General features: G+C 37.4%; 1 protein-coding gene across 20 annotated transcripts in view; it reads right to left on the reverse strand.

The window, feature by feature from the left end:
• PAM (peptidylglycine alpha-amidating monooxygenase) overlaps positions 1-22430 on the reverse strand; it is a 159186-nt gene extending 136756 nt beyond the window's left edge. For all 20 annotated transcript variants that reach the window (XM_058725992.1, XM_058725976.1, XM_058725968.1 and 17 more), the window contains exons 1-2: positions 22229-22430; positions 21153-21273 (exon numbers count right to left, since the gene is read on the reverse strand). In XM_058725992.1, coding sequence (XP_058581975.1) covers positions 21153-21273; positions 22229-22317 — 210 coding nt within the window. In that variant the 5' untranslated portion in view covers positions 22318-22430. The remainder of the gene's footprint in view (positions 1-21152; positions 21274-22228) is intronic.
• Positions 22431-24805: the final 2375 nt, after the last annotated feature.

The raw sequence follows: 24805 nt of genomic DNA on the forward strand, positions 1-24805 counted from the left end.
GGATTTGAATGGAAGGGAAGGAGGCATTATTATCAAGGAAAGTGTTTATCAGAAACAGCCCTTTTCTCCTGTAATGGATTGAGCATACACTCACCAGGACATATCACAAAGACCGTACTAAATCAAATACATACCATCTCAGTCATATGTAAAAGGCCTAAGAAAATGTTTGTGATCACTAAGAGTACATTTTGTTGCAAATTGCAGAAGAACTCAAAATGGCTTAAACAGAGATGCAGTCTCTCACATAATGTGTGTGTGTGAATTCCAGAAATAAGACAGGGGCAGGAATGGTTATTTCATCCAGCAACTCAACAATGTCATCAAAGACCTAGGTTCTTGCCATCTATCAACTTTATCATATTCAGTATATCGCTTTTCATCTGTAGGATTCTTTCTTCGTGATTACGAGACAGTTGCAGCAGCTTTCAATGTCATATTCTCAGGTTAATTCCCAAAGGCCAACAGAGGGAAAGTCCTTCCTTCAGTTCCCTTTCAAGAGTGAAGCTTTCCCAGAAGCATTTGCTTCCAGCAGAATTCCCTTTACATCTAAATGGCCAGAACTGTATCACATGCCATTTTCTAAACTAATCATTACAAGGTAAAACAATTACTATGATTGGCTTAGTCTAATCAAGATTCACTTTCTGGGCTAGGGAAGGTCAAAGAAAGAAAGGGAGAAAAAAAATGCTGGTAGAGTAGGCAACCAAAATGTCCTGACAGAATATTACTGAGAACAAAAACAAAAATCCTCAAAATTCTGAATTTAACCAGTGGTAGATAATCTTTGGGTAGCTGGGTCCATTTCAATGTATTGATCTGCAATATTCAGAATTTTTGAAATCTTTTCTTCTTGCCTAGTAAAATAATTATGTCAACTAAATATATACTACATTAGACATTTTCTGTTGCATCTCTTGAGTAGGTGCCAAAATACACTAAGATTTAGAGGCCATGAGCGGATAAAATGCCAAATTCCCAATTTGGCAAACCTGAGGATCTTGAGGGAAATAAGAGATGGAAAACCAGTTTAACCGTAAGTGAAAAAAAGATAATTGTACCTTCCGAAAAATGTTTTTTTCTTCCAAACAAGAGGTACCACAGGCATGATATGCTTACACTTCTGTCTCTCTGAACCTCCCTCCCAGTGATTTTGCAAACTGTTCATTTTCCTTAGATTTCCAACTCATAAAGAAAACATTACTACAGATTTGCATCCTTTGCCTCGAATTTCTAAGAGGAACTATAAAATCAAATATAAAAATATTCTTTGGAATGCTCTTTGCTTTTCCTTCGCACATCATAAACATCTCTGTTTCAACATCAGGCAGGTTAGAACAAAGCTCCTTGTTTGCTAGTGTGTCCCCTTGTTATTACATTGTGTTTTAAAGGCTGAAGCCTTGATTTATTCTTGTTTGTATTGCCAAAGACCACTTGGCATAAGAATTGGGTATGTAGTGAATGTTGGTTGAATTTGTTTGTTGAATTTTTTTTTAAACTGCATGACTAGTAACATTTCACAAAGGGCCTATTCCTACAAAAATAGCTCCAGAGCAGTGAGTCATTTTTTCCTTTAAGGATTTTATTTATGCTTTAAAAAAAAAAAGACTATCAAACTAAATTTATCCCACTGCAACTTTCCAACTTCCATTGAAAGACAAATTAATAATTCAAGAAAATGAATGACTCTACAAAGGTTGTCTTCTCTTTGTATCTCAACTCCCAGGGGTGGATACTTGTCATATAGTTAATGGAGTTATTATTGCAACGAACCAAAGAGCTTAGAAACTGAAAATGTCCATTTCCCAGATATATTTTTACTTGTCATCAGTTAATTTTACATTATAAACATAAATACTGCACTTTAGTATTGGCGTCCTTTGTTAAACCAGCTTGGGAAATCCCTGACACTAAAAGAAAAAGTAGATTCAACATTTTAAAATCAGCTTCATTTCTTGAAGTTTTCATAGACTTATACATACACAGCATAATAAGAACAATAAACTAAACAATCAGTAGCCCTTAGTAGGTGCTATAAGAAAATATGACCTTTTATATCTAGCAGTTACAAGATATAAACTGTGTAAACATAATAAACTGAATTTAAGAGTGATCAAATGGTTTTTGTAATTATTATTGGCTAAGCATAATGAACATACAATATATTAGTTTCAAGCGTACAACACATTGGTTCAACAATTCTATGAATTACTCAGTGCTCACCACTATAAGTAGAGTCACCATCTGTCATCATAGAATATTATCACAGTATTACTTTTTTAATGTGTGTTTATTTATTTTGAGAGAGAGAGTGAAAGAGAGAGACTGAGCAGGGGAGGGGCAGAGAGGGAGAGAGAGAATACCAAGTAGATTTTGTGCTATCGGTACAGAGCCCAATGTGGGGCTCTATCTCACAAACCGTGAGATCACGACCTGAGCTGAAATCAAAAGTTGGACGCTTAACTGACTAAGCCACCCAGGCGCCCTATCATAATATTATTGACTTTATTCTCCATGCTGTACTTTTCACATCCATGACTTACTTATTTTAAACTAGAAGTTTGTACCTTTCAATTTCCTTTATCTATTTCATCCTCCTCACCAACCGCCCCTCTGACAAACCACCAGTTTGTTTTCTGTATTTAAGAGTCTGTTTGCTCTGTAGTTTAGATTACACATACAAGGCAAATAATATGGCATTCATCTCTATCTTTCTGACTTATTTCAATTAGCATAATCCCTCCAGGTCCATCTATCTTGTCTCAAATGTCAAGCTCTCACTGTTTTTTATGGCTGAGTAATATTCCATTGTGTGTGTGTGTACATATATATACAATCCATTTATCTATCAATCAACACTCGGGTTGTTTGCATAATGTAGCTATTGCAAAATAATGTTACAATAAACCTACGGGTACATGTATCTTTTCAAATTAGCGCTTGCATTTTCTTTGGGTAAATACCCAGTAGTGGAATTACTGACTCCTACAGTATTTCTATTTTTAAATTTCGAGGAATCTCCATACTGTTTTTCACAGTAGTTATATCAATTTATATTTCCACCAACAATGCACAAGGGTTCCCCTGGAGGAAAGTTTCTTTTTATAAAAGTATTTTCATTGACAAATCTGGGAGAAATGACATAATTAGAATACTCATCATATGCAACTTCTAACAAATCGAGGCAATGATAAATATTCATAGCTGCTAAAACCAATAGGTGAAAAACTTATAGGGAACTTTATAATGGGTCAATCAATTTCACAATTCCTAATTTGTTTATTAGGATTTACATTATAAGAAGAGAGACAACCAGTCATTATATGCTTCCTATTGGTTTAATATAACATCACCTATGAAAAATTCTTGCTAAAAACTCTAAATTTGATCAAGCCTTTAGATGTAGCAGTAGAGGAAATACAAAGGACAGAGGTACATGTTAAACGATACTCTAGTGATGCAATCAGCAAAACCTAGAACACAGAAAACGTTTTAGGACAAATACCATTTTCTTCACAAATAAATTACAGGAGAAAAAAGAGACAAAAGGAATTTCAAGAATCCCTATAAACGAGACCTATCAACAAAATTTACCATGGGGACTATGTTTGGATCATGATGCAAACAAACCAACATTAAAAAAAAAAAATACATATCAGAGAAATTTGATACTGACTAGATATATGATGATATAATGGTAATTGTGGCTATGTTTCCAAATAAAGTACTTATTTTTAAAAATAGTACTGAAATACTATGAAATGAAATGATGTCTAGTAGATGCCTCAAAATAATTCAGTGTGTGTGTTGGGGAAGGAATGATAATAAGCCTGAGCATGAGTTTATCATCATGAATGGGTATGTGGGAGTTCATTATATAAGTCTTTTAATTTTGTGTACATTAGAAGTTTCCATTAAAAATGTTTAAAATATAAAAAAGGTACAGTTTGTCCCAAAGAATCATTGCTACCAACTTATCAACCAACTAATACAATAACAAACAAACTGAACAACCATCATATCTTGAGTCCATATATATTTTAATCCTGGTACACAAAAATACACACAAATAATTCTCTCCCTTCAGAAACTTTAAAATCTAATGGAGACAAAGCATATTGGGCTTAGGGAAGAGTGAGGTGTAAAGCTTAGTGTTAAGGGCTAGAAGAGTGACAGAGGAGTTCAGAGAAGGAAGAGTGATGACTTGGTCCTAGATAGGACCAGTCAGGGGACAGGGAGGAGGGCCATCTGGCAGGGCCTAACATTCAGAGGGCCTTTTCTCCTAACAAGATTATGCAGAGAGAGACACACAGACAAGACTGAAAAAAGATGACATTTATCTTACAAGTTCCAACTTGTTCACCACTTGTAATTCACAGACTTAGCATATTTTACAAATCTTGTAATTTTCTTGTGAATGGCACTGTACCATCTTTGTAATAAAAGTATTAATTTGCTATACTTAATATTAAAATATATCAGTCAAGTTTCTTTAGGAAACAGAAGGCAAAATAAAGGGGACAATTAAGGAAAATGTAACCAAGGAACCAAGAATAAAGGTAGGGGCTAGGTTAAAAGAAGCATGTGGGTGATGTTGAAACACCCCAGGGATTCACAAAGTAGCAAGCTGTTACCACTTAAAGACATATAAGGCAATAAGAGGAAGAACTGTCAAAACCAGAAGCTGCTTTAGCCATAAGAGAGAATAGGAGCTATGGCAAAGCAAGAGAAATTGTCAGTGTCAACCAGCTGCCCAACAGAGAAAGAGCCAAGGAAATAAATTCTGTCAGCACATCTTCCTGCTTTTCAGTTTTCTGTCTGTGCCTCCCAATGACTAGAGCCAACAGGAAGCCAGAGAGTAAGGGAGTCTATGGATGGGATCCATAAAGGTAAGTCTCCTGCAGAGCAGAGAAGGCTAGAGATGAGTGGAAAGTACATCTGGAGAGGCCAATGAAGAATTCCCAGCAAGTAGAATACATCCCTCCTTTTACACTCTTGGTTTGGCATTTCTTAATATTCCATGATCAAATGGAAGCCACAAAAACAGAGGAAGTGGCCTAGAGTTCTCTCAGCATCTGAGAGACCTTGAACAGAGAAGCTGAGTCACTGTGTAGGAGGGGAAGAATTCAGATAAACAGAGGTAAGAGAAAGACCCTCTAAGCTATAAAATTAGTTTGAAAAAAACAAAAACAAAAAAACAAAAACAAAAACAAAAACAAAACCCAGATGGGAGCAAGTGTGATGAACAGGCGTGGAGGTGACATTTTAGGGAGTTCTGAGAAAGGAAGTTGAAAAAATTGAATGAAGCTAAGTAATAGAAAGGGCCTGGGAGATAAAGTGAATTTCGATTTGATCTATTTAGATGTGAAGCTGGTTATAGCAAGAGAGTGAGGTGTGGGGCATTAAGTCATGAGTGCAGTCCTTTAGGAAGAACACATTGATGGAACTGAGAATTAGCAATAAAGACACAATGGGAGGGAGAAGGCAGTGGAGTCTGGAAACTAACCAGGAGATGTTGCTTTCAGTCTGGGTTAAGTCTGTAACAGGAGAATAGCAGTGAAATATGTCCATATATCTGGCCATACGGTCCATATATCTATTGATCCCACAAATATATACTAGTCTAGCGTTGCCAGACAATGGTGAGCAAAACAGGTATGTTTCCTGCCCTCACACGGTCCACAGTCTGATGACGAAATAGAGGCATGAGGAGAGTAATGACACGAACAAGTGTAAAACTGCAGTTGTGAAGCACATCCTAGGAGCTGGGGGGGCTATGACAGTTCCCTGAAAGGTGGAGTAGGGGCATCACAGGGAAGGAGGGAAGAGGAGGTGGTCGGGGCAAGCTCCTCTGAAAGAATGGTGATCAGACTGAGACATGGAAGCTGGAAAGCTGGGAAGGCATCACCCAAGGCAAGCAGGGAGGGAAGAGCAAGCACATCAGGAACACAGCAAGAGCCAAACTGGACAGGGAGTGCAGGAAGACCCAGGAAGGAAGAAACCAGTGTCACTGGGATGGAGACGAAAAGGGACAGACCAGAAAGGCATTTCGAAGGAAGAAATGAAAACTGTAGACACCTCGATTTTAGACACTAGGAAGGGAACACAGTCTAATGCTATTCCAATCATTTTAACCAAGGAGATGAGATGTTGCAACAGCCTCATCAATCTGTAAACATATAGCCTTAACTAGACAGACAATCTTTATCACATCATATGAGTCATCAGCCAACCTGCTTTCCTACACGTACCCAAAAGCAGAAGAAATAGCTGGGCACAGATTTAAGGCAGATAGATCTATTAATCAACAAATATTCACTGAGTACCTTCTATGTGCAAGGCATGATACAAAACACTGTGCAAAAAATATCTAATCTGCAGGACAGGTATGAGCTGACTTCTTTTAAATAAAGATTGTGATGTCTGTTTGCTCAGCCTAAGTGTAAACTGACAAAAATATGCACAATGATGAATAAGATGCAGTCATTGGTTTGAGAGACTTTTTAAAAGAGATTTAAAACACGAGAAAGAGACTTTTTTTGGCAGAGATTTAAAACACGAGAAAGATTCACTGTAAGTGACAATACAACAGGTCTAGAATGGTGGTATAAAGTATCACGGCACTGAGATGAGATCAGTTTGAGGGAATCGGGTAGCTTCATGACGAAAGGTACACGGATTCTTTAACTTAATAGTGTATGATTTCAGTAAGTGAAGATGCAGGGCAAAGACATTATAACAGGCACAAAGAATGACATCAGTTCCAGGGCATCTACTTGTAGGAATAACAAACAGGCTAAGCATGGTAGAAAATGGGAAAGTCAGGAAGTAGCAATGCAGGGAACAAAAGTTAAAGTGGCACAGATGGGACCATTGGACATAGAATTCAAGAATGTGGACTAGGAAACATACTAGGTCAGATTGAGGAGTCACTGAAGATTCCCAGTAAGAGAACAGCATTAATGGGGATGATAAGAAAATTATATGAACTGAAAAACATCCTAACATAATGGTTAAAAGCACAAGATTTGGAGCCAGTCTGCCTAAGGCAAAAAGTCCAGACTCCCTCACGGCTATGACTTGCACTAAAAAGGAACAAACTAGTGATAAACACAGTGTCACAGATGAATCTCAAATGTCTCATGTTAAGTTAAAGAAGCCAGACACCAAAGACTATATACTCTTGTGATTACATTTACATGTGAATCTAGAGAAGGCCAAACAGTAGTGACAGAGAGATCAGTCCTTGCCAGAGGCTGGGTTTGGGGAAGGAATGGGAAAGAGCACAGAGGAACACAAGGGAACACTCAGGGGTGATGAAAATGTTATTTACCATGACTAAGGGGCAATTATACAACTGCATATATATTTATCAACATTCATCGAATTCTACTCTTGAAATCGGTGATTTTTTATTTTTAAGTAAATTCATCTCAAGCCGATAAAAGTGAAAAAAATCACGCAAAAGTAAAAAGATTACAGTTGAAATAAAAATAATTGATCTGATGAAGATTTCTTACATATTAAGAGCATGGCAGCAGGGGATTCACAAGCAGGAGATTTGTCATCAGTGTGGAGGCATAAAAAATACCACAGTCTGGGGTGCCTGGGTGGCTCAGTCGGTTAAGTGTCCAACTTCAGCTCAGGTCACGATCTCGCGGTCCGTGAGTTCGAGCCCCGCGTCGGGCTCTGTGCTGACAGCTCAGAGCCTGGAGCCTGTTTCAGATTCTGTGTCTCCCTCTCTCTCTGCCCCTCCCCTGTTCATGCTCTGTCTCTCTCTGTCTCAAAAATAAATAAACGTTAAAAAAAAAAACTAAAAAAAAAATACCACAGTCACTAGGAAGTGCATGTATGTGTGTGTGTTTGGGGGTATCGGGGAGGGGCAGGGAATATCCTCAGTATGAAGGTAACTTCCTTCCCTTTTGAAAAAAAAAATTTCAACTAATCTTTATTGGACACTTGGCATTGTTTTAGGCCCAGGGGATACAAGAGTGAACGAAACTTGTACAAGCCTTTTCTCTTAAGGAACTTACATTCTTGACCGTATATCTCGAAAAAGACAGAAGTGGGGATAATACTTCAACGAGTGGACACGAAACAGGGATTTGTTCCTTGAGTGATGACTACTCAGACTGAATTCAGACTTCTTCCCCTGACTCATACAAGTAATTTTATAAGGAAGGGCTAGCTATCGAGACTATTTTATTCACTGTAATACGTGATAGGCTAGGTATAGTATAATGACTGTTATATAATGATGTCACGATGGTTACATAAGATTATTTTTAAAAACCTGGGGGAGAGGGGCGCCTGGGTGGCGCAGTCGGTTAAGCGTCCGACTTCAGCCAGGTCACGATCTCGCGGTCCGTGAGTTCGAGCCCCGCGTCGCGCTCTGGGCTGATGGCTCGGAGCCTGGAGCCTGTTTCCGATTCTGTGTCTCCCTCTCTCTCTGCCCCTCCCCCGTTCATGCTCTGTCTCTCTCTGTCCCAAAAATAAAAAAAATAAAAAAAATAAATTAAAAAAAAAACCTGGGGGAGAAACGGTCTGGAAGACTGATATTTAGAAAGGAAAGAATTGGAAAAACCATTTCTTTTTTTTTTTTTTTTAATTTTTTTTTTCAACGTTTTTTATTTATTTTTGGGACAGAGAGAGACAGAGCATGAACGGGGGAGGGGCAGAGAGAGAGGGAGACACAGAATCGGAAACAGGCTCCAGGCTCCGAGCCATCAGCCCAGAGCCTGACGCGGGGCTCGAACTCACGGACCGCGAGATCGTGACCTGGCTGAAGTCGGACGCTTAACCGACTGCGCCACCCAGGCGCCCCTGGAAAAACCATTTCAATCTTGTTTACATTTCGAAGTTACTTAGAACATCGTCATATATGCCTGAATTACCAGATTTGAACACACCTCAAAGAAAGCATTGTCAGTCCATGATGTCTTGAACTGACTACCACAATAAAGTGACAAGATCATTTTTTAATTAATGTCCTCCTTCATAACAGAGTATTTCATGGGTTTGCATATTCCTGTTCTCTCTAAAGTTCATAACTACAATAAATAGGTTCTGGAAGATTTATCTCTTTTAAAAGCAAAGAAACTGCCTTGGATTCATATATTTGTAAACCTTTTTTGGACAACTGACATTTTTGAATCTTGGGGAATACATGTTGAGAAAGGAAGGGAAGCGGAAATAAATAAATGATACACAGTCTTCCAATAAATTTGGAGTCCCTCACCAGCAGCAGACTTGAAAGCATTAAAAGAACGCTAGATTTGGCTTTTATTTGCTTCAGTGGTGCTTCAAATCTCTTTGGCTATTGTAGAAGGTTTTCAGGTCATCACAAACCAAAGTGAAAAGGGAATATTGTGGGTTGTAACTGTATGAAATACCTTGTTTATCTCAACTGACTCCTGCCATAATTGATTGAGGGACTAAAAGTCCCCTTACACCTAACAGCCATGGGCTTCTTAGACCCAAGCTTACGGTGCTGATTAAATAAATGATAGGTGTAAGATAGAACAGTATATACCTCTGGCAGAGTCAAAGAATTCATGTTGAGTAAGATAAATTTTTTACCCTTAGCTCTGAGCTGATTAGGGCGGGAACTTAATTTCCTTACCCCTGAGCATAGTTTTTTCCATTTTGTATTACAGAGTGGTTATGAGAGCACAAAAACAATACAGAGACTATTTGTTAACTTCTAAACTTGTTTGACCCCACTACAGTCACCTCTTTAATACTCACATTTACCCAGGGTACCAATCTATCTTCCTTCTTACAGCTCCTGAGTCTGCTTTCGAAGTCTGAGGCAAGTGGATGAAAACCACAACAGTAAAATATCTGTGAGTACTGCTGTAGCATTTATGAAAAATACATTAAGGAGATAAAATTAATATTTTAATGTGTCCAAAATGGGGAAGCTAAATATTATAACTAGTAACATCAATTATAGAAATAGTGGGGTAAACAGATAATTTGCATTTTCAAAGCAAAATGTTCATTCAGTCGAAAGCAAAAGATTTAACCATAGTTCAGTGTAGCTTACCACATGAAATAATTTTGATTTCCACGAACAGTGAAAGCTGAAATATTTTAGTGATATTTTCCAGCGTATATTTAACTTGGTGTCAGTTTTTGTTGAGAGTGTAGTGTTTTGTTTTGTATTCTATTTCCAAATTAAAACATTTAAGAATAATCAAGTTCAGTTATATATAAAATTATTAAATAAGAGTGCTAAAATGTTAACTGTGTGTACATCTGAGATCTATGAAAGGAAGTACTCCAATATCTCAGAAACATCATTTGCCCTTTGTAAATCGATGTTGCCATGGCAAATGTTTTCATTTAACACTGGATTCACAGAGGGTGGGAGTATGACACAATGTACAGCAGAAATGTACTGGCTATTTTTATATATCTTCCTCCTTAAAACTGCACTGAGGTTTGTTGGATGAGGTGACTTTTGCATGCTGAGACAAAGCTATTCCTTTAATGTGTACCTTAGATTTGTCCCTTTATATATGATTAAGTAGAATACATTATCTGTGAAAAGCAATCTGTGCCTTGAAAGAGTGTGTTCTGCACTTTTGCTTAAAGAAGGCAACATTCACGTGGAATGGTTCCGAATGCTCCTCTTGAATAGGGTTATTGAAATATTAATTCAGACTACATAAATCTGAAAACAAGTGAAACAAAGAGGATTTTTCTGGTGGCTAATAAGTGCAAAGAGAATCACTTCTCTTGCTAATGTGGAAAGATATGCATGGTTGCCTTCGACAAATATCTTCAGACCAACTAAAATAGAAGAATGACCCCCTACAAAAAAGGCTCTATTTGTTTCTAAACGTGTACCAATTTCCTAAATTCTTTAATTAATCAGGCTCTCTTAATAGCATTGTTGCAAAGCAGAGGAATAGGGATTAAAAATTTATCAATTAGAGGCATTGCGTAGAAAACCCCTCTAGAGATTTCTAGAACATTAGGGTTTATATCAGAAACGAAGATCTTTTGTTGTTGTTGTTGCTGTGTATTCTTTTCATTGGTGATAGTGCTTATTTATTAATTTTTAACAATTACAAAATAAAAGATGATCTTTTTAATGATGAAACAACTTTGATATATACTAAAAAATCTGCTGTTATCCTCCTTCACCTGCTAACTTCTCCAAGGGAACCTGTGTTTACAGTTTAATGTATCTCCTTCCAGCTTCCTCCATGCCTGTACAAAAATATAACCACACACACACATTCAGGAGTTTTATTATTATTTATTTTTATTAAGATGGGATCACACTCTGCATATGACTATAGTTTGCTTCTCTCACTCAACACACAGTGAAAATACTTCTAGGGCAACACATGTAGATCTCTCTCAGTCTTCCACTTACTGCATAATATTCTATAGAATGATATTGCGCAATTTGTTGCTAGATGGAGCACAGACTATAGGAATAAAGGGTGCAAGGAGACCAGTGAGGAGAGCTACTGTAATAATACAGGAAGAGAGAATGTTACACGGGCCAGAGTGGGAGAGATGAGTGTGGTGAGAAAGGACTGGATTCTGGATATATCTGGAAGGTAGAACCAGCAGGAGTTGCTGGCATATTGTCCATGGGGTGTGAGAAAGAGGAACCAAGAAAGACTCCAGTGTCTTTCTAGTTCCTACAGGAACTATGTAACACAGGCACTGCTTCACGGAGATGGAGGAGACGGAAACACAATATTCCAAATAAGAAAAGTCTTGTTTTTAACCATTTAACTCACGAAAACCAAATAGGTAACTAAGGAACAAAGATCAAAGAGCTGTTAACCTTGCATTGGTATTTTTATTCTTTATGTTCTAGAAGTCAGAAGACACAGTTCATAAGATGTCAAAGGTTAAATCCATTTATTAGCCTAAATGGCATATGCAATGGTTTTCAATCAGGGATCAGGAAACTACAGGGCATGGGTGGCTGCTTGTTTTAGTAAATAAATTTTTTTACTGGAACACAGCCAAGCTATTCATTTACATATTGTCTAGGGCTGCTTTCTCACTACAGCAGTTACAACTGGGACCATACGGCTGGCAAGCTGAAAATATTTACTATGTGACACTTTAAGAAATAATTTGCTAATCTCTGACTTAGATTCAGAGAGGGATACGCCAAAATTGTATAAAACAGAACTAGGCTCTTTTAACAGCGAGGTGATCAGAAATACCTTATCAGAATTCAGATTAGTAACATTTCTTTCTGGATGGACATGAGAAAATAGAAGAAAAAAGTTACTCAAGGATTTAGGATGGAACCAGTGATCTCTATTTAGTTTATGTGACAAAAGAAAGCTTTTATTGTATAATATATGTGTAAGAAAAAGTATAAGTGTCTGTGTACACACATATGCACACATAAAATACATATATAGAAACATTCCCTGGAAAATACATATAAACCATTAACAGGTTTATGAAACAAACATGGTCTCAGATTCAAATAAATCTGTATTTAAATCCTTGTTCTCCTATTTACTGGCTATTTGGTGATTGCTAGGTTATTTAATCTCCCCGAGTTTTTATACCTCATATAAAAACGGGACTACTAGTACCGTAAATGCAATGTTTTTATGAAAATTAATAAGACAATGCTTATATAGTGCCTAATAGAATGGTATTACATAATGAGCACTCAATAAATATATTTTCTCCTTTAAAAAATTTACTAGAATAAAAAACAACAAGAACTCAAAATCTTATTGAGAAAATAGGTGATCATAAGGGAGTCTCTTAGACTATAGTTACTTTGTAAAATATTTTCTTTAAATATCATATTGATATAAAGATAACAAAAAATAATTGAAAACAAAAAGTCCTGTTTCTCATTTTTAATAAAGAAAGAAAAAAAAAAGCTTGATGTGTATTTGCAGCTCTGAACCCAGATTTGGGAGATGTTTAGATTATTCTCACAGAAGAAAACACTGTTAATAGTTCAATCATATCTTTCCCAAGTGGACATTATATAGGTTTTAGTAAAAATAAAGAGGAAGCATCATGATTTAAACTTAAACAATTAGCAGTGAACAATGCATGACTTTAATTTGCAGTTTACAAGATCCATTTAGTGTTTTTGTATTCTACCTAATTCACATAACTGAGCCTTGCTGATGAAGCAGGAGGTGAATTATACAAATCCAGCCAGAGAATGTGATGTGTAGCATCTTAAACGACACCAATCCTGAACTTTCAAAAAATAAAGTGGAAAAAACAACTTAATGTGAGGCAGCTAAGTAAACAAAACAAAGGTCTGGTGACTTTCCTTTCTAATAATCACTGAATTGTCTTTGCTATTAGCTTCTCCATTGGTAAAATGGATAATATTACTTCCTTGGTTTAGGGAAGGTGGAGGGTATAGCATGTTAATCTCTCTTGTTATTAGTTTTCTAACTCTTGGAAATTTATACACATTGCCTAAGTCTTTGTGAATAAAAGGTAAATACTCGTCCAGAATTAGGATATTCCTTGATTTTCCTCCTTCAGTAGCAAGACAACCATGCTCCTTTAATGTTTTTGTAAAGGGAAAAAAAACTAAAACACTAAGAACTAAGAAACACTAAAAGCTGTGATTCATGTTCATTTTAAGACAATGACTTAATGCAATCAACCTTTACCCATGATATATTTTTTCTGGCAACAGAAATGCACTGGCATAGAACTGGTTACTGGAGCCACTACCTCTGTCTTTCACACTCATGGTCTCACAGTTCTTAACATTTTCTAGGCAGCTCCTCTCATTCAAATGGACTTGCCTCAAAAAGCAAACCTATTTGCCATGTTTGTCCTAATGCATAGATTGAATGAGAAGAGGATGAGGGTGCGGTGGAAGAACAGGTCACAGGACTAGGGAAGGCAGGATGGGACACGGCCACTGGCCACATACGGGTGGTCAGTGAATCTATGGGGGTTCCAGATACATAAACTCTAGAGTCAGATAGGGATCTTCTCTGGGTATTTCCCAGCAATCATCCTGCTATTTTGGGAAGACCTTGAATCCACTTTCTCCAATGAGTGCAACAGATAACCTACTGCTGGTGCCCAGAAGGCTGTTGGTGCCCACAGATTAATTTTCTCCACTTGTATAAGAGGCTTAATCTGAAAGTCAAACTAGCCTTGAAATGGGATATGGAGTACATCCCTCTTTTTTATTCTCATGCTCAAAAAATACCTCGGAATTTTTATTTTAAAAAATGCAAATATTATTACATATTAATAACTAGAGAGAAGGAGACAAGTAAATCACAACCCCCAAAGAACTGAAAACTATTCCAGTAAAGCCTCATTTGAAGGGCAGGAGTCCTTGATAATTCTGTCCTGAATTTTAAGCACTGATTGGGATTCCTTTTTATCCCCCATAATGATTAATATAAAAACATATAGATTTAATACATTAGAATATTCCACAAGTCAGTCATAAGCCAAACTTTGTACAAGTAAGTGACTACAAGAAAACATCTAATTTTATCAGCAATTTTGAACTTAAGAAAATTAAGACATTATAGCGATTTCTTCATTTACTTTTGTATACTACTTTTGATAAACATATATCCTAAGCAAATGCTGTTTATAAGGGAAGTTATGATACTGGCTTGATCTTTTAAAACTGATTTTTGTTTGTTTGTTTGTTTGTTTGTTTGTTTGTGTTGAGGGAAAGTATGCACACGTGAGTGGGGGAGGGGCAGAGAGAGAAAGAATTTTTTAACCTATTTTCTTCTTTTTAAAATATAAATCCAAGTTAGTTAACAAAGAGTGTAATAATGATTTCAGAAATAGAATTTAGTGATTCATCACTTAGGTATTACACCCAGTGCTCATCCCAACAAGTGCCCTCCTTAATGCCCATTGCCCATTTAGCCCACCCCACCACCCAATACCTCACAAGCAACCCTCAGTTTGTTCTCTGCATTTAAGAGTCTCTTATAGTTTGCCTCCCTCTTATTTTTCCTTCTCTTCCCCTATGTTCATCTGTTTTGTTTCTTAATTCCACATATGAGTGAAATCATACGGTATTTTTCTTTCTTTCACTTATTCTGCTTAGCCTAATACACTCTAGTTCCATCCACGTTGCTGCAAATGATAAGATTTCATACCTTTTGATTGCCAAGTAATATTCTAGTGTGAGTGTGTGTGTGTGTGTGTGTGTGTGTGTGTATGTATGTATATTTATGTATATGTATACACACACACACACCACATCTTCTTTATCCATTTATGAGTCGATGGACATTTAGGCTCTTTCCATAATTTGGCTATTATTGATAGTGCTATAGACATTGGGGTGCATGTGCCCCTTTGAAACAGCATTTTTGTTATCCTCTGGATAAATGGCTAGTTGGCCAATTGCTGGGTTGTAGGTAGGTCTATTTTTGATTTTTTGAGGAACCTCTATACTGTTTTCCAGAGCGGTTGGGAGAGAGAGGATCTTAAGCAGGATCCAAGCCCAGCACAGAGCCCAAGGCAGGGCTCGATCTCACAAACCTTAAGATCATGACCTGAGCCAAAATAAGAGTCCGATGTTTAACCGACCGAGCCACTCAGGTGCCTCTGAAACTGATTTTTTAAACAGGTGCAGTAAGAAAAGTCTACAAAAGCTAGGTTCTTATTACATGTTTATATGCATAAGGAAAGCAAAGGGAATCTCTTTCTTTTTATGTCAGAGAATGAAAAGTTAAAATATGTTAGTAAACATTTTCTAATAGTTGTCCAATTTTGAGAAAAAAGCAAAGAGAAACATTGTGGGAAGCTTTTGAGAAAATCTCACAGGAGTAATTTGTTCATCATGGTTTTATTTCAATGACTACATTCTTTCAGTGTTATTTTAAAATAAGTGATAACTTTAGACTCTAAGGTTTTTCAGCTTGATGTTCAGGGATATCAGATATAATCTTTAAACTCAGAATTTTTCCATTTCCTGCTCTTCTTGGTGATAGACATTTGTGTTCAGGAACACAGGGGAAGGCTGCCTTCTGATTTCAAAGCATAATCTGTGACTCAACAAAAGACAAATACAGAATGCGACAAGAATCTGCAAGAGGTTCAGAAAGGAAAAGTGTACTCCTTTTTATTTCTCAAACTGCTCCCAAAATAAGGGAGGAAAATGACCACATTAGTGACAGCCTAACATATCCTAATGTAAAGAAATTCAATTGTTACATGATTTCAAGTTATTAGGTTCAAAGAAAATATTTAATTCTATAAAATTATATTTTTACAAATTAATTAACATTTGTAAGTCCTTAGCAAGACTGCAGAGGGCCTAAGAGCAGAGATAACAAATAAACAAAATGTTATTTAAACCCAGGATTTGAAAAGACTTATGTTAGGTAAGAATGATTTTTTTAAATAAGGTCAATGTATAAAGTCTCCAGCAAAGTGAAGAAATCCAGGATAATTTCGAATTGATGTTAAAAAAAATAAGACTTTATACTGATGAAATGGCTTTTGGTAATTGCTTTTCTAAGCAGTATGAAAAATATATAAGAACTTTGAGAAAAACATATTCATCCTCAGTGTTCCTTCATTCTCTGATCATGAGAGCGATTTTTAATAGAAATAACTTCTGGGGAATGGGCACACTGCAAGAGTGACTTCCTCACTTACTTCTTCCTGCCCAGGTTCCTCTTGTCCAGGTTCATGCTTTCTATTTTTCTTCATTTGGCTAACTTTCCTCTCTTTCAAAATTATTACAATGTTTTACCTTCCCCACGAAGTTATTTCCGAAAGCATAAAGGCTGGCAATGTCTTTCTTAAGACTCTGGTGCCTGGGTGGCTCAGTCATTTAAGCGTCTGACTCTCGGTTTCAGCTCAGGTCATGATCTCATGGTTTGTGGGAGGGGGCTCTGCAATGACCGCGTGGAGCCTGCTTGGGATTCTCTCTCTGTCCCTCTCTCTTTGCCCCTCCCCTGCTCTCTCTCTCTCTCAAGAATAAATAAATAAAAACTTTAAAAAAAATACAAAAAAACCCCTCATTCACATTTCCCTCAACATACAAAATCACAATAATGATACAAGTTCAGAGTTCATGAGAACTTATCATATGCATGGCACCTGAACATGCCGCTGGGATTATCTTGCTCAGTCCACAAAATAGTCCTGGGTAAGGACAATTATTATTCCATCTATAGATGAAGGAGCAGGACCCGCTGGTTAAAAACCACACCATAGTTGACACCACAAGAGCTGGGACCAGAATGCTCTCAACCTGGCCCTGAAGTCTACGTAACACACCAGATGTGGCTTAGACTTAGACAACAGACTTTATATAAAATCATCATGATTATGCCTCATTTATTTTGTTTTTAAAATGGACATTTGTCCATGCACATCAAATTGATGATAGCACCTTACTGTGACCATCAACTGGCAGTTTATCAAATTGCTTTGTTTGTTGATATGAATTGGCGACAGCAAAAGCCCGCAGGGTCTTTGGTGAGAAAAGGAAGCAAATGAGGAAGAAAAAGTGCTAAGAGAAGAGCCTCAAGACACTACACTCTGCACCTTTGTTGGGTCTGAGGCCTGTGCCATCAGAAACCAGATGTGCTTACTTTACCTCTACTCTAGGCTACTTAGCTGCTTTCTCTTCTCCCTCTCTTCCCAAAGTCTGAGAACATACAGATTAATAAGAAATTTATTAAAGAAGACAGAAATTATTTTTTAAAATTTCAAGTCACAGAAGACAGTGAGCTTATCTTGAATATAAAATTGACATTGCAATAGGTAATTAAACTACCTTCCCCAGACTCTCCAGAGCTGGTTCAACGAGAGTACTCTTTAAAGGTTGCTCTGGAGTCTATGATATGGCTGAATGGATTGCAACTCAGAGACCTGACATGACTGGAGATTTTTTGGTAACACACTAATTTGTCCTGTATTCCACCAGCAAAATTAGTTACTTATACTGTGTTAGTATTATAGCTAAATTCTCTCCACCTCTGTTCCGCATCTGTTTTGTTTGTCTATTCAAGCCTACTTAACAATCTCAAGTTTCCCAAGGAAAAGTCTTAGAGCAGATTCACTGATGTACATTGTTATTTTGTTATTGCCAAAACTTAAGATATGTGTTATAAAAAAAAAAATCTGTTGAGTGAATATATCTCTTTAACCAACTTGGTCTGCTTCAATTACTAACTCTTAAGTTCGGGGCCCTCAGTTACTTCTTTCTTTAAATTGTGTTGCTCTTCATGATCTGCTCTTTTTAAAAAAAAAAAAAAAAAAAAGATTTTAACTCCTCCATGCCTCTCCTTGCTTTTATGTTTCCTTACTCCTCATTTTCTTATAAGATTTTTAAAATGTTCTGTTCTTCAGATTATAGTTATTTTTTTTGTCCTTTATTTTTGTTCTTGATCGTTCTATTCTCTTGAATTTTTTTTTGGGGGGGGGGACCAACTCTTTTTATTCCTTTCTTTTATTTCTTTCCTCTAACATGTTTCACTTTCCTTTTCTTGCCTTGTAATCTCCATTCCTCTAAGTATCTGTGTTAAATTTGGTTTCATCTGCTTTTTGGGAAAAGAATACTTTCTCTACCAAAAGTATTCATACTATCACAACTCTTGGTCTTCCTCACCAACAACACCAAGTTCAGGAAGGAAATGGGTTTCTGCGTCCATCTCCTCCTGGCTACACTCAGTAGGGAGTATAATTCATTTCTCAGGAAGGTTTCCAAGGTATAGCTAGGTTGGCTGGATCAGGTGAGTAAATACTCTTGGTATTTACATGATGGGGGAAGTGGAAGAAACCTTCAACAACCAGTTCTGAGCTGATGAGGCAGCACAACTGAATCACTTACTCTGTTAGGTAGTTTCAGTTACAAGTCAGAACTTGTAAACCCAACTCAACCTGGTTGAAACAAAAAGCCTAATGTAACTGAAAACTTCCTAAGTAGCAAGGTCACCTAGAACATCTGTTCTTTCCCTGTCTCTGCATTACCTTCTATGGTATTAGTTTTACTCTAGGCACGGTTGCCCTCACGGATGCAGCAGACCCTAAGAGTGCATGCCTCCTGCTCACATGCAACAGACAAATGCATTCTCAGCAAAAGTCTTGAGGTTTAATTGTACTGTTCTAGGTCACACACCTTCTTCTGAACCAATTAGTGTGGGAGGGGAGATGGGATGCAGTGATTGGCTAATCCTCACCCTCTAGATCTTGGGTAGAAAGCTCCTGGAAACCACACGGTTTAAAGAGAAGGAGCAACGAGGAGACGTCTGCTGGGAAGAAACTGCCCACTGAATAAGGCAAAAACTGGATGCAGATGGTGGAGAATAGCAAGCTATAACTTCATGTAAGTTCTTTTGTCAAGGACTTATTTTGATAATTATAAAATTATAAAAATGAGTAAACACATTTTATTTTATGAAAATTGATCTTCTCTACATTTTTTTAAAAATAATCAATTCCTCTAGGAATCTTTCTGACAATATTGACTCCTACATAGTTACCTATTATTACTATTGTTAAATAACTTATTTCTGTAAAATAACAGGAAGAAAAAACAGAATAATAATGAACCATGACAAATGACTACTTGAGAAAATAACTTTTTCCTGGGGGAAAAGAGGGCTTAAAGGCCAATTAGTGGATTTAAAAAAAAAATCAGTTTTAACATAAAGCAAATATAGGTGAAAAAAAACCTTTTAAAAGTGAAAAGAGAGTGGGGTGCCTGGGTGGCTCAGTCAGTTAAGCATCCAACTTCGGCTCAGGTCATGATCTCGCAGTTTGTGGGTTGGAGCCCCTTATCAGGCTCTGTGCTGACAGCTCAGAGCCTGGAGCCTGCTTTGGATTCTGTGTCTCCCTCTCTCTGCCCCTCCCCTGGTCACATTCTGTCTGTCTGTCTCTCTCTCAAAAATAAATAAACATTAAAAAAATTTTTTAAAAAGTGAAAAGAGATAAGAAGGAGCACTCTTCACAAGTGAGCAACTGTCACTGCTCTCTCCTATTCCCAATCTCATTACACCTCTTCTGACTATGTACTAAATAAACAGCTTATGGAATTAAAGGCCAGGACACTAACAACTGAATGTACAGAAAAGTCATCTGCCTGGTCATGTGAGAATGGGCAGGGGTGGGGGTGAGGGTCCTTTTACAATAGTAAAGTAGTTATTTATAGATAGCTAGATCATACACAGGTTTTCAAACAAATGAATGTCAACCCTTAGGCGCCCAAAAAAGGGCCATGTGTATTTTCTTAGAGCATCTGGACGTCAATTTCAAAGGAATTCTCTCCGACTTTTTTTTTTCAATACTTAAAAAAAAAAAAAAAAAAAAGGAAAGGAAACTAGAATGTTATCTGCAACAATGAGTCATCAGTCACTGCAGCTCTACAACACCCAGGTCTCTCCCTGTCTCCACAGCCCTTCAAAAGAAGAAGACTATCTTTTAATGACACACATAAATCCCCGCAGTGCCTGACTACAAAGCATAATTAATTCTGGCCTTTTTATGCCTAATGAGACACCTTGCACACACCACAGCACTGAGTTTGAGCTTCTTCTAAAACAGGGAAAACCTTGGCAACAACCTAGTTTTACTCAAAATACTCTATAGGGCATACTTGTATGAGCTCTGCCATTATTTCTTCAAAATATATATTTTTTATAACAAGCAAATCACACCAAAGAAAACTCACAATCAACCACCTGTTTGAACAGTTTTCTTAAAAGTGTGTGATGTTTTGTTTTTCAAATTCTTGGCAGGAAAACAAATGCTTTTATTTCTTAATTTGTGGCTGTGATAGAAGGGTATTTAAATAATTTCTTAGATGCAGCTGCTCAATATCATTTCCCTTTATTAGAATAATTTTTCATATTTTAATATATCCTTACATGCTGCATTACAGAGGCTATTAGTCCACTGAGAATTTCAAAACATAAATTTCCAAGGTTCTATTTCAAAACACAAATAACAATATGAGTAAAATTTTTAAAAAAGAAATTTAACCAAAAGATTTACCCTGAAAGATTTACTCCTCTTTATAATATTCAATTATTCTGGGCCTACCTGAGGAGTCCTGAAATCAAATGCCTACTTTCAAAGAAGTTCCTACTGCTGTAAATGCACTTTCCCTGCTTCAGTTACAGACAGTATACAGAACAAGGAATCATGAAATGCAGAATGCCTCTCACCTGTTTAGGCGTGACTCCAGGCATGTGAACATCCAACGCGAAATCTGATGAATCAATAGGAATTACTGGTCTGGTGGTACCAAGACATTCATTGGAAAAGGATCTGGTACTTTCTTTAAACCTTGAAAAAGAACATTTCAATATCCTTGAACATAATGGAATTTTAACATGAGAAGGGGGAAAAAAGAATTCTAAGATCTTAAGATAAAAGATTATTGATTTAGTTCCAAAGAGAAGTCTAAAAGATGTAATGACTATATAATGTTCTAAAACATCAGAATTGCATTTTATAGTCTAGGAGCAACATATGCCCAACTTGGAAACAAAATATCACCAAAGCGATCGAGCAGGCTGGCTACATTTAAAACTCCATTCAATAAAAGCTTGTCAAAACATATATTTGTTTCTACTCAATACAGTATTCATAAATTAGAAATCAACACAGGCATATCAATTTTCTAATGGCATAAACATTAAGTATAACCAAGTAAAAATTTTGTAACTATTTTGTGAGTATCCAGGATCACTAGCCAGAAACAAAACACCAACAATAATATTGCTAGTAGGCATAGCTGTATGAGGGAGGGAAAAAGACTGCGATGTGAATTACAAATGTACAAGTGCATGAATATTTAATATGGTAATTATGAGGAGTGTATATACAGCTCAATGTTTTCTCCTGAGCTATTACAGTCCATGATCTGCTTCTCCCCACCACTTATCTGTCTTGATATTTTATTCTTCAGGCTGTTTTAAACAAGAAAGCATTCAAGTCTAAACGACTCTACTGTAGTTTCTGAAATATCTCCCGGAGAGGGAGTGATTAGTATTGGAAATCACAACTTCTAATTGGAGTTTTGAAAGCCAGTGCAGCCTGGCGACAATACAGTGGGCTTTTTCTGTACGAGGGACTTTACAACAAGTTACTGTGCTAAAATCCCAAGTCGTTTCAGCCAAGTAAATCAACCTCGCATATTTCCACAACACTCTGGTTCATAAAAGTGATTACATTTTCAACAGCATGCACAGGAACCATCCAAACACCATCCCGCCCGTCTGAAAAAACACACACCCACCTCTTAAAGACTGAAAGCGGGCTTCTGAAACCCAAACAGCTGCTTGGGAAAACAAGAAGGAGAGCAAGCAGGCTCAGCACGCCAGCCATGTCCTCGCCGCTCCGGCCCCGCCGGGAGAGGACCCGGCGGCAGCGCAGCGCTCGCCTGGGGCCGGCGGTCGGGCAGCGGCGCCGCCAGCAGCCGCTACTTCATGGCCCGGGCGCGGCGGGCGTCCTGCGGCGGCCGCACACCATCTGCCCGCGAGAGCGGCGAGCCGGACGAGGTGAGGCGTCTGGATCACCAGCCGCACGCACAAGCCCCTGGGAAGGCGGTACTTTTGTCCGGTCCGCGAGCGGAAGCTTTCCAGCCTCCAGAGCTCCCTTCTGCCCCGGTGCTGGGGCTAGTGGTGCGGGCGCCTTATCACTCGGGAATGACAGGGACTGTGAGGGCTATCACACAAACGCGCGTCAGTCATCATTCAGAACCTGCAAAAATAGAAGCAGATAATGGATGACTAACACATTACAGCATTTGTCCTCAGCAAATCCCAGCTGAGGTTCTTTAACACATTAGGAGTTTTCACAAGCTTGAGCCCAAGCCTGGGGAAAATGCTGGTCTGTTGATCTCCCTCCCCCACGACCAGCCCCCAAGATCTCACAAACCTGCATACCACCCCCCATCCCATTCTGGCTTTTGCTCTTTCTTCCTCCATCACACCTTTTCCTTTCCTAACTGTTCCCTCCTTTTCCCTTTCTTCCACCCCATTCTCCAGATGTCTTCTCCTTACTGCCTGTATCACTCCCTTCTATTATCAAAAATGCACTTAGTACCTCTGCTGAATGTAAACAAAGTTATTCACACAAACGACACACTAAGGTACAAGAAAAGGGAAGGAAAAAAAAACAACTAAGACAGGCAGAGACAAAGCACTTGGATACAACAGTAATCAAATAGAAAAAGACTTTGAGAACAAAGGCATGTTTATATACATGCACCAGAGTTACAGATTCCAGGAGAACGGTTCCCCCCTCAAGAATGATCACCAAAGAAGTAATCTCTGAAGTTCTCAGGATAATGTTAAAACAAATAAAAGATCTACAGCTGACATGATATATGAAATGTAAATGGCGATTTTAAAATTCTACATTGGATACACAAAGTAATAATTTCTTACTTATAAGGCATGCCTCACAAAAGATAAACTTTCCTGAATAAAGTCTGGAGATTTACAATGCAATGCAATTAGAAACAGTAGGGAAAATCTCAGCTGGCCCCCAAATGAATTTCACCTACACAGGGTATGACCAAGAACTTAATAGAAATGAGAAGCCCTGCAGAATTCAGGATTTTAGGAGGAAGAGTCAAATAGGCTAAATTCTGAAAAAGAGGTATGTTAACTTTACTGTTTTTCTGAACTTAACTCAAGACTATGCATCGTTTGTAACTTTAGATAGAAGACATTATTTTCATATGTATCATTCGCAATATAAAAATAGTTCCAAAGAAAAATATTTCTTCTTTATTATTATTTTTAATTTTTTACATATAATTTGAGGTCAAGTTAGCTAACATGCAGTGTTCCTTAAAGTTTTATTTTAATCACCAATTATAAACATGGTTTGGGGAAACTCAAATAAATCTATTAGCTAGATGAATAAAAGTAAAAACAAAAAATCAGTAAGATCATATAGAAGTACATCACAATAATACATTAGCCTCTAAATTATCTTTTGGAATACACAAGATATTGAGCTAATTGAAAAAAACACACACCTAACAATCAAACAAGCAAAAAACAAAGTTAAAACAAAAAAGCATGCACTAACGTTAAATTAAATCAGAAAACCTCATGATCAGTGCTTTCCAGAAGAATACCTTACACCAAATACAAATAAAATGATTGAATATCTGACCAATCCAAGGGGTGCTCGGGGCTCACCAGCACCCAAAAGACCACAATTAACTTACACAAGCAATGACATTTTTAAAAGTCTGATGATATTTGCTTGAACTTTCTCTTTGGTTTGCTGTTTGAGATTTCTGCAACAAAAACCTTCAGCTTTGTCTGAATCCTGTGGGTAAAGGAAAGAAGTCCTTATGGGGGAAGAGAAAAAACGGGCCCGAAGGCTATAGTATTGCCTCTGCCAGCAAGAAAATATAATCCTGTCTAATGACAATACTTCCCTTTCCCTGGTGTTTTTTCTTTTTTTTTTGTAAACGTATGTGAAGAAGGGATTATATTTTATTATTTCATGCAGAACAGGATTCAAGGACAGTCCTTCTTCCAGTTGGCAGGGAGATATGGTATTATACAAACACTTAAACAAATTCAGTATTCAAATTCTTTAACAGGAACACATCCTTAAGTACTAGCCTTTGAAAAAATATTCCACTTATCTCTCTGATTGATTTTATTACCTTTGATGTCCCTAAAACACCCATTAAAAGAAAAGGGAACCAAAGTTGTAGGTAGAAGCAAAGCTGGTATTTACAGCCATGAACTGAACAGAAGGTCCCATCGAAATGAAAGCTAATTACTCTGGTTCTTGATGCCTCGTAAACTAAAGACAAAATACAAATCACCATCTGAAAAAAAAA

This window comes from Neofelis nebulosa, chromosome 1, assembly GCF_028018385.1.
Source record: "Neofelis nebulosa isolate mNeoNeb1 chromosome 1, mNeoNeb1.pri, whole genome shotgun sequence".
NCBI classification, from domain to species: Eukaryota; Metazoa; Chordata; class Mammalia; order Carnivora; family Felidae; genus Neofelis; species Neofelis nebulosa.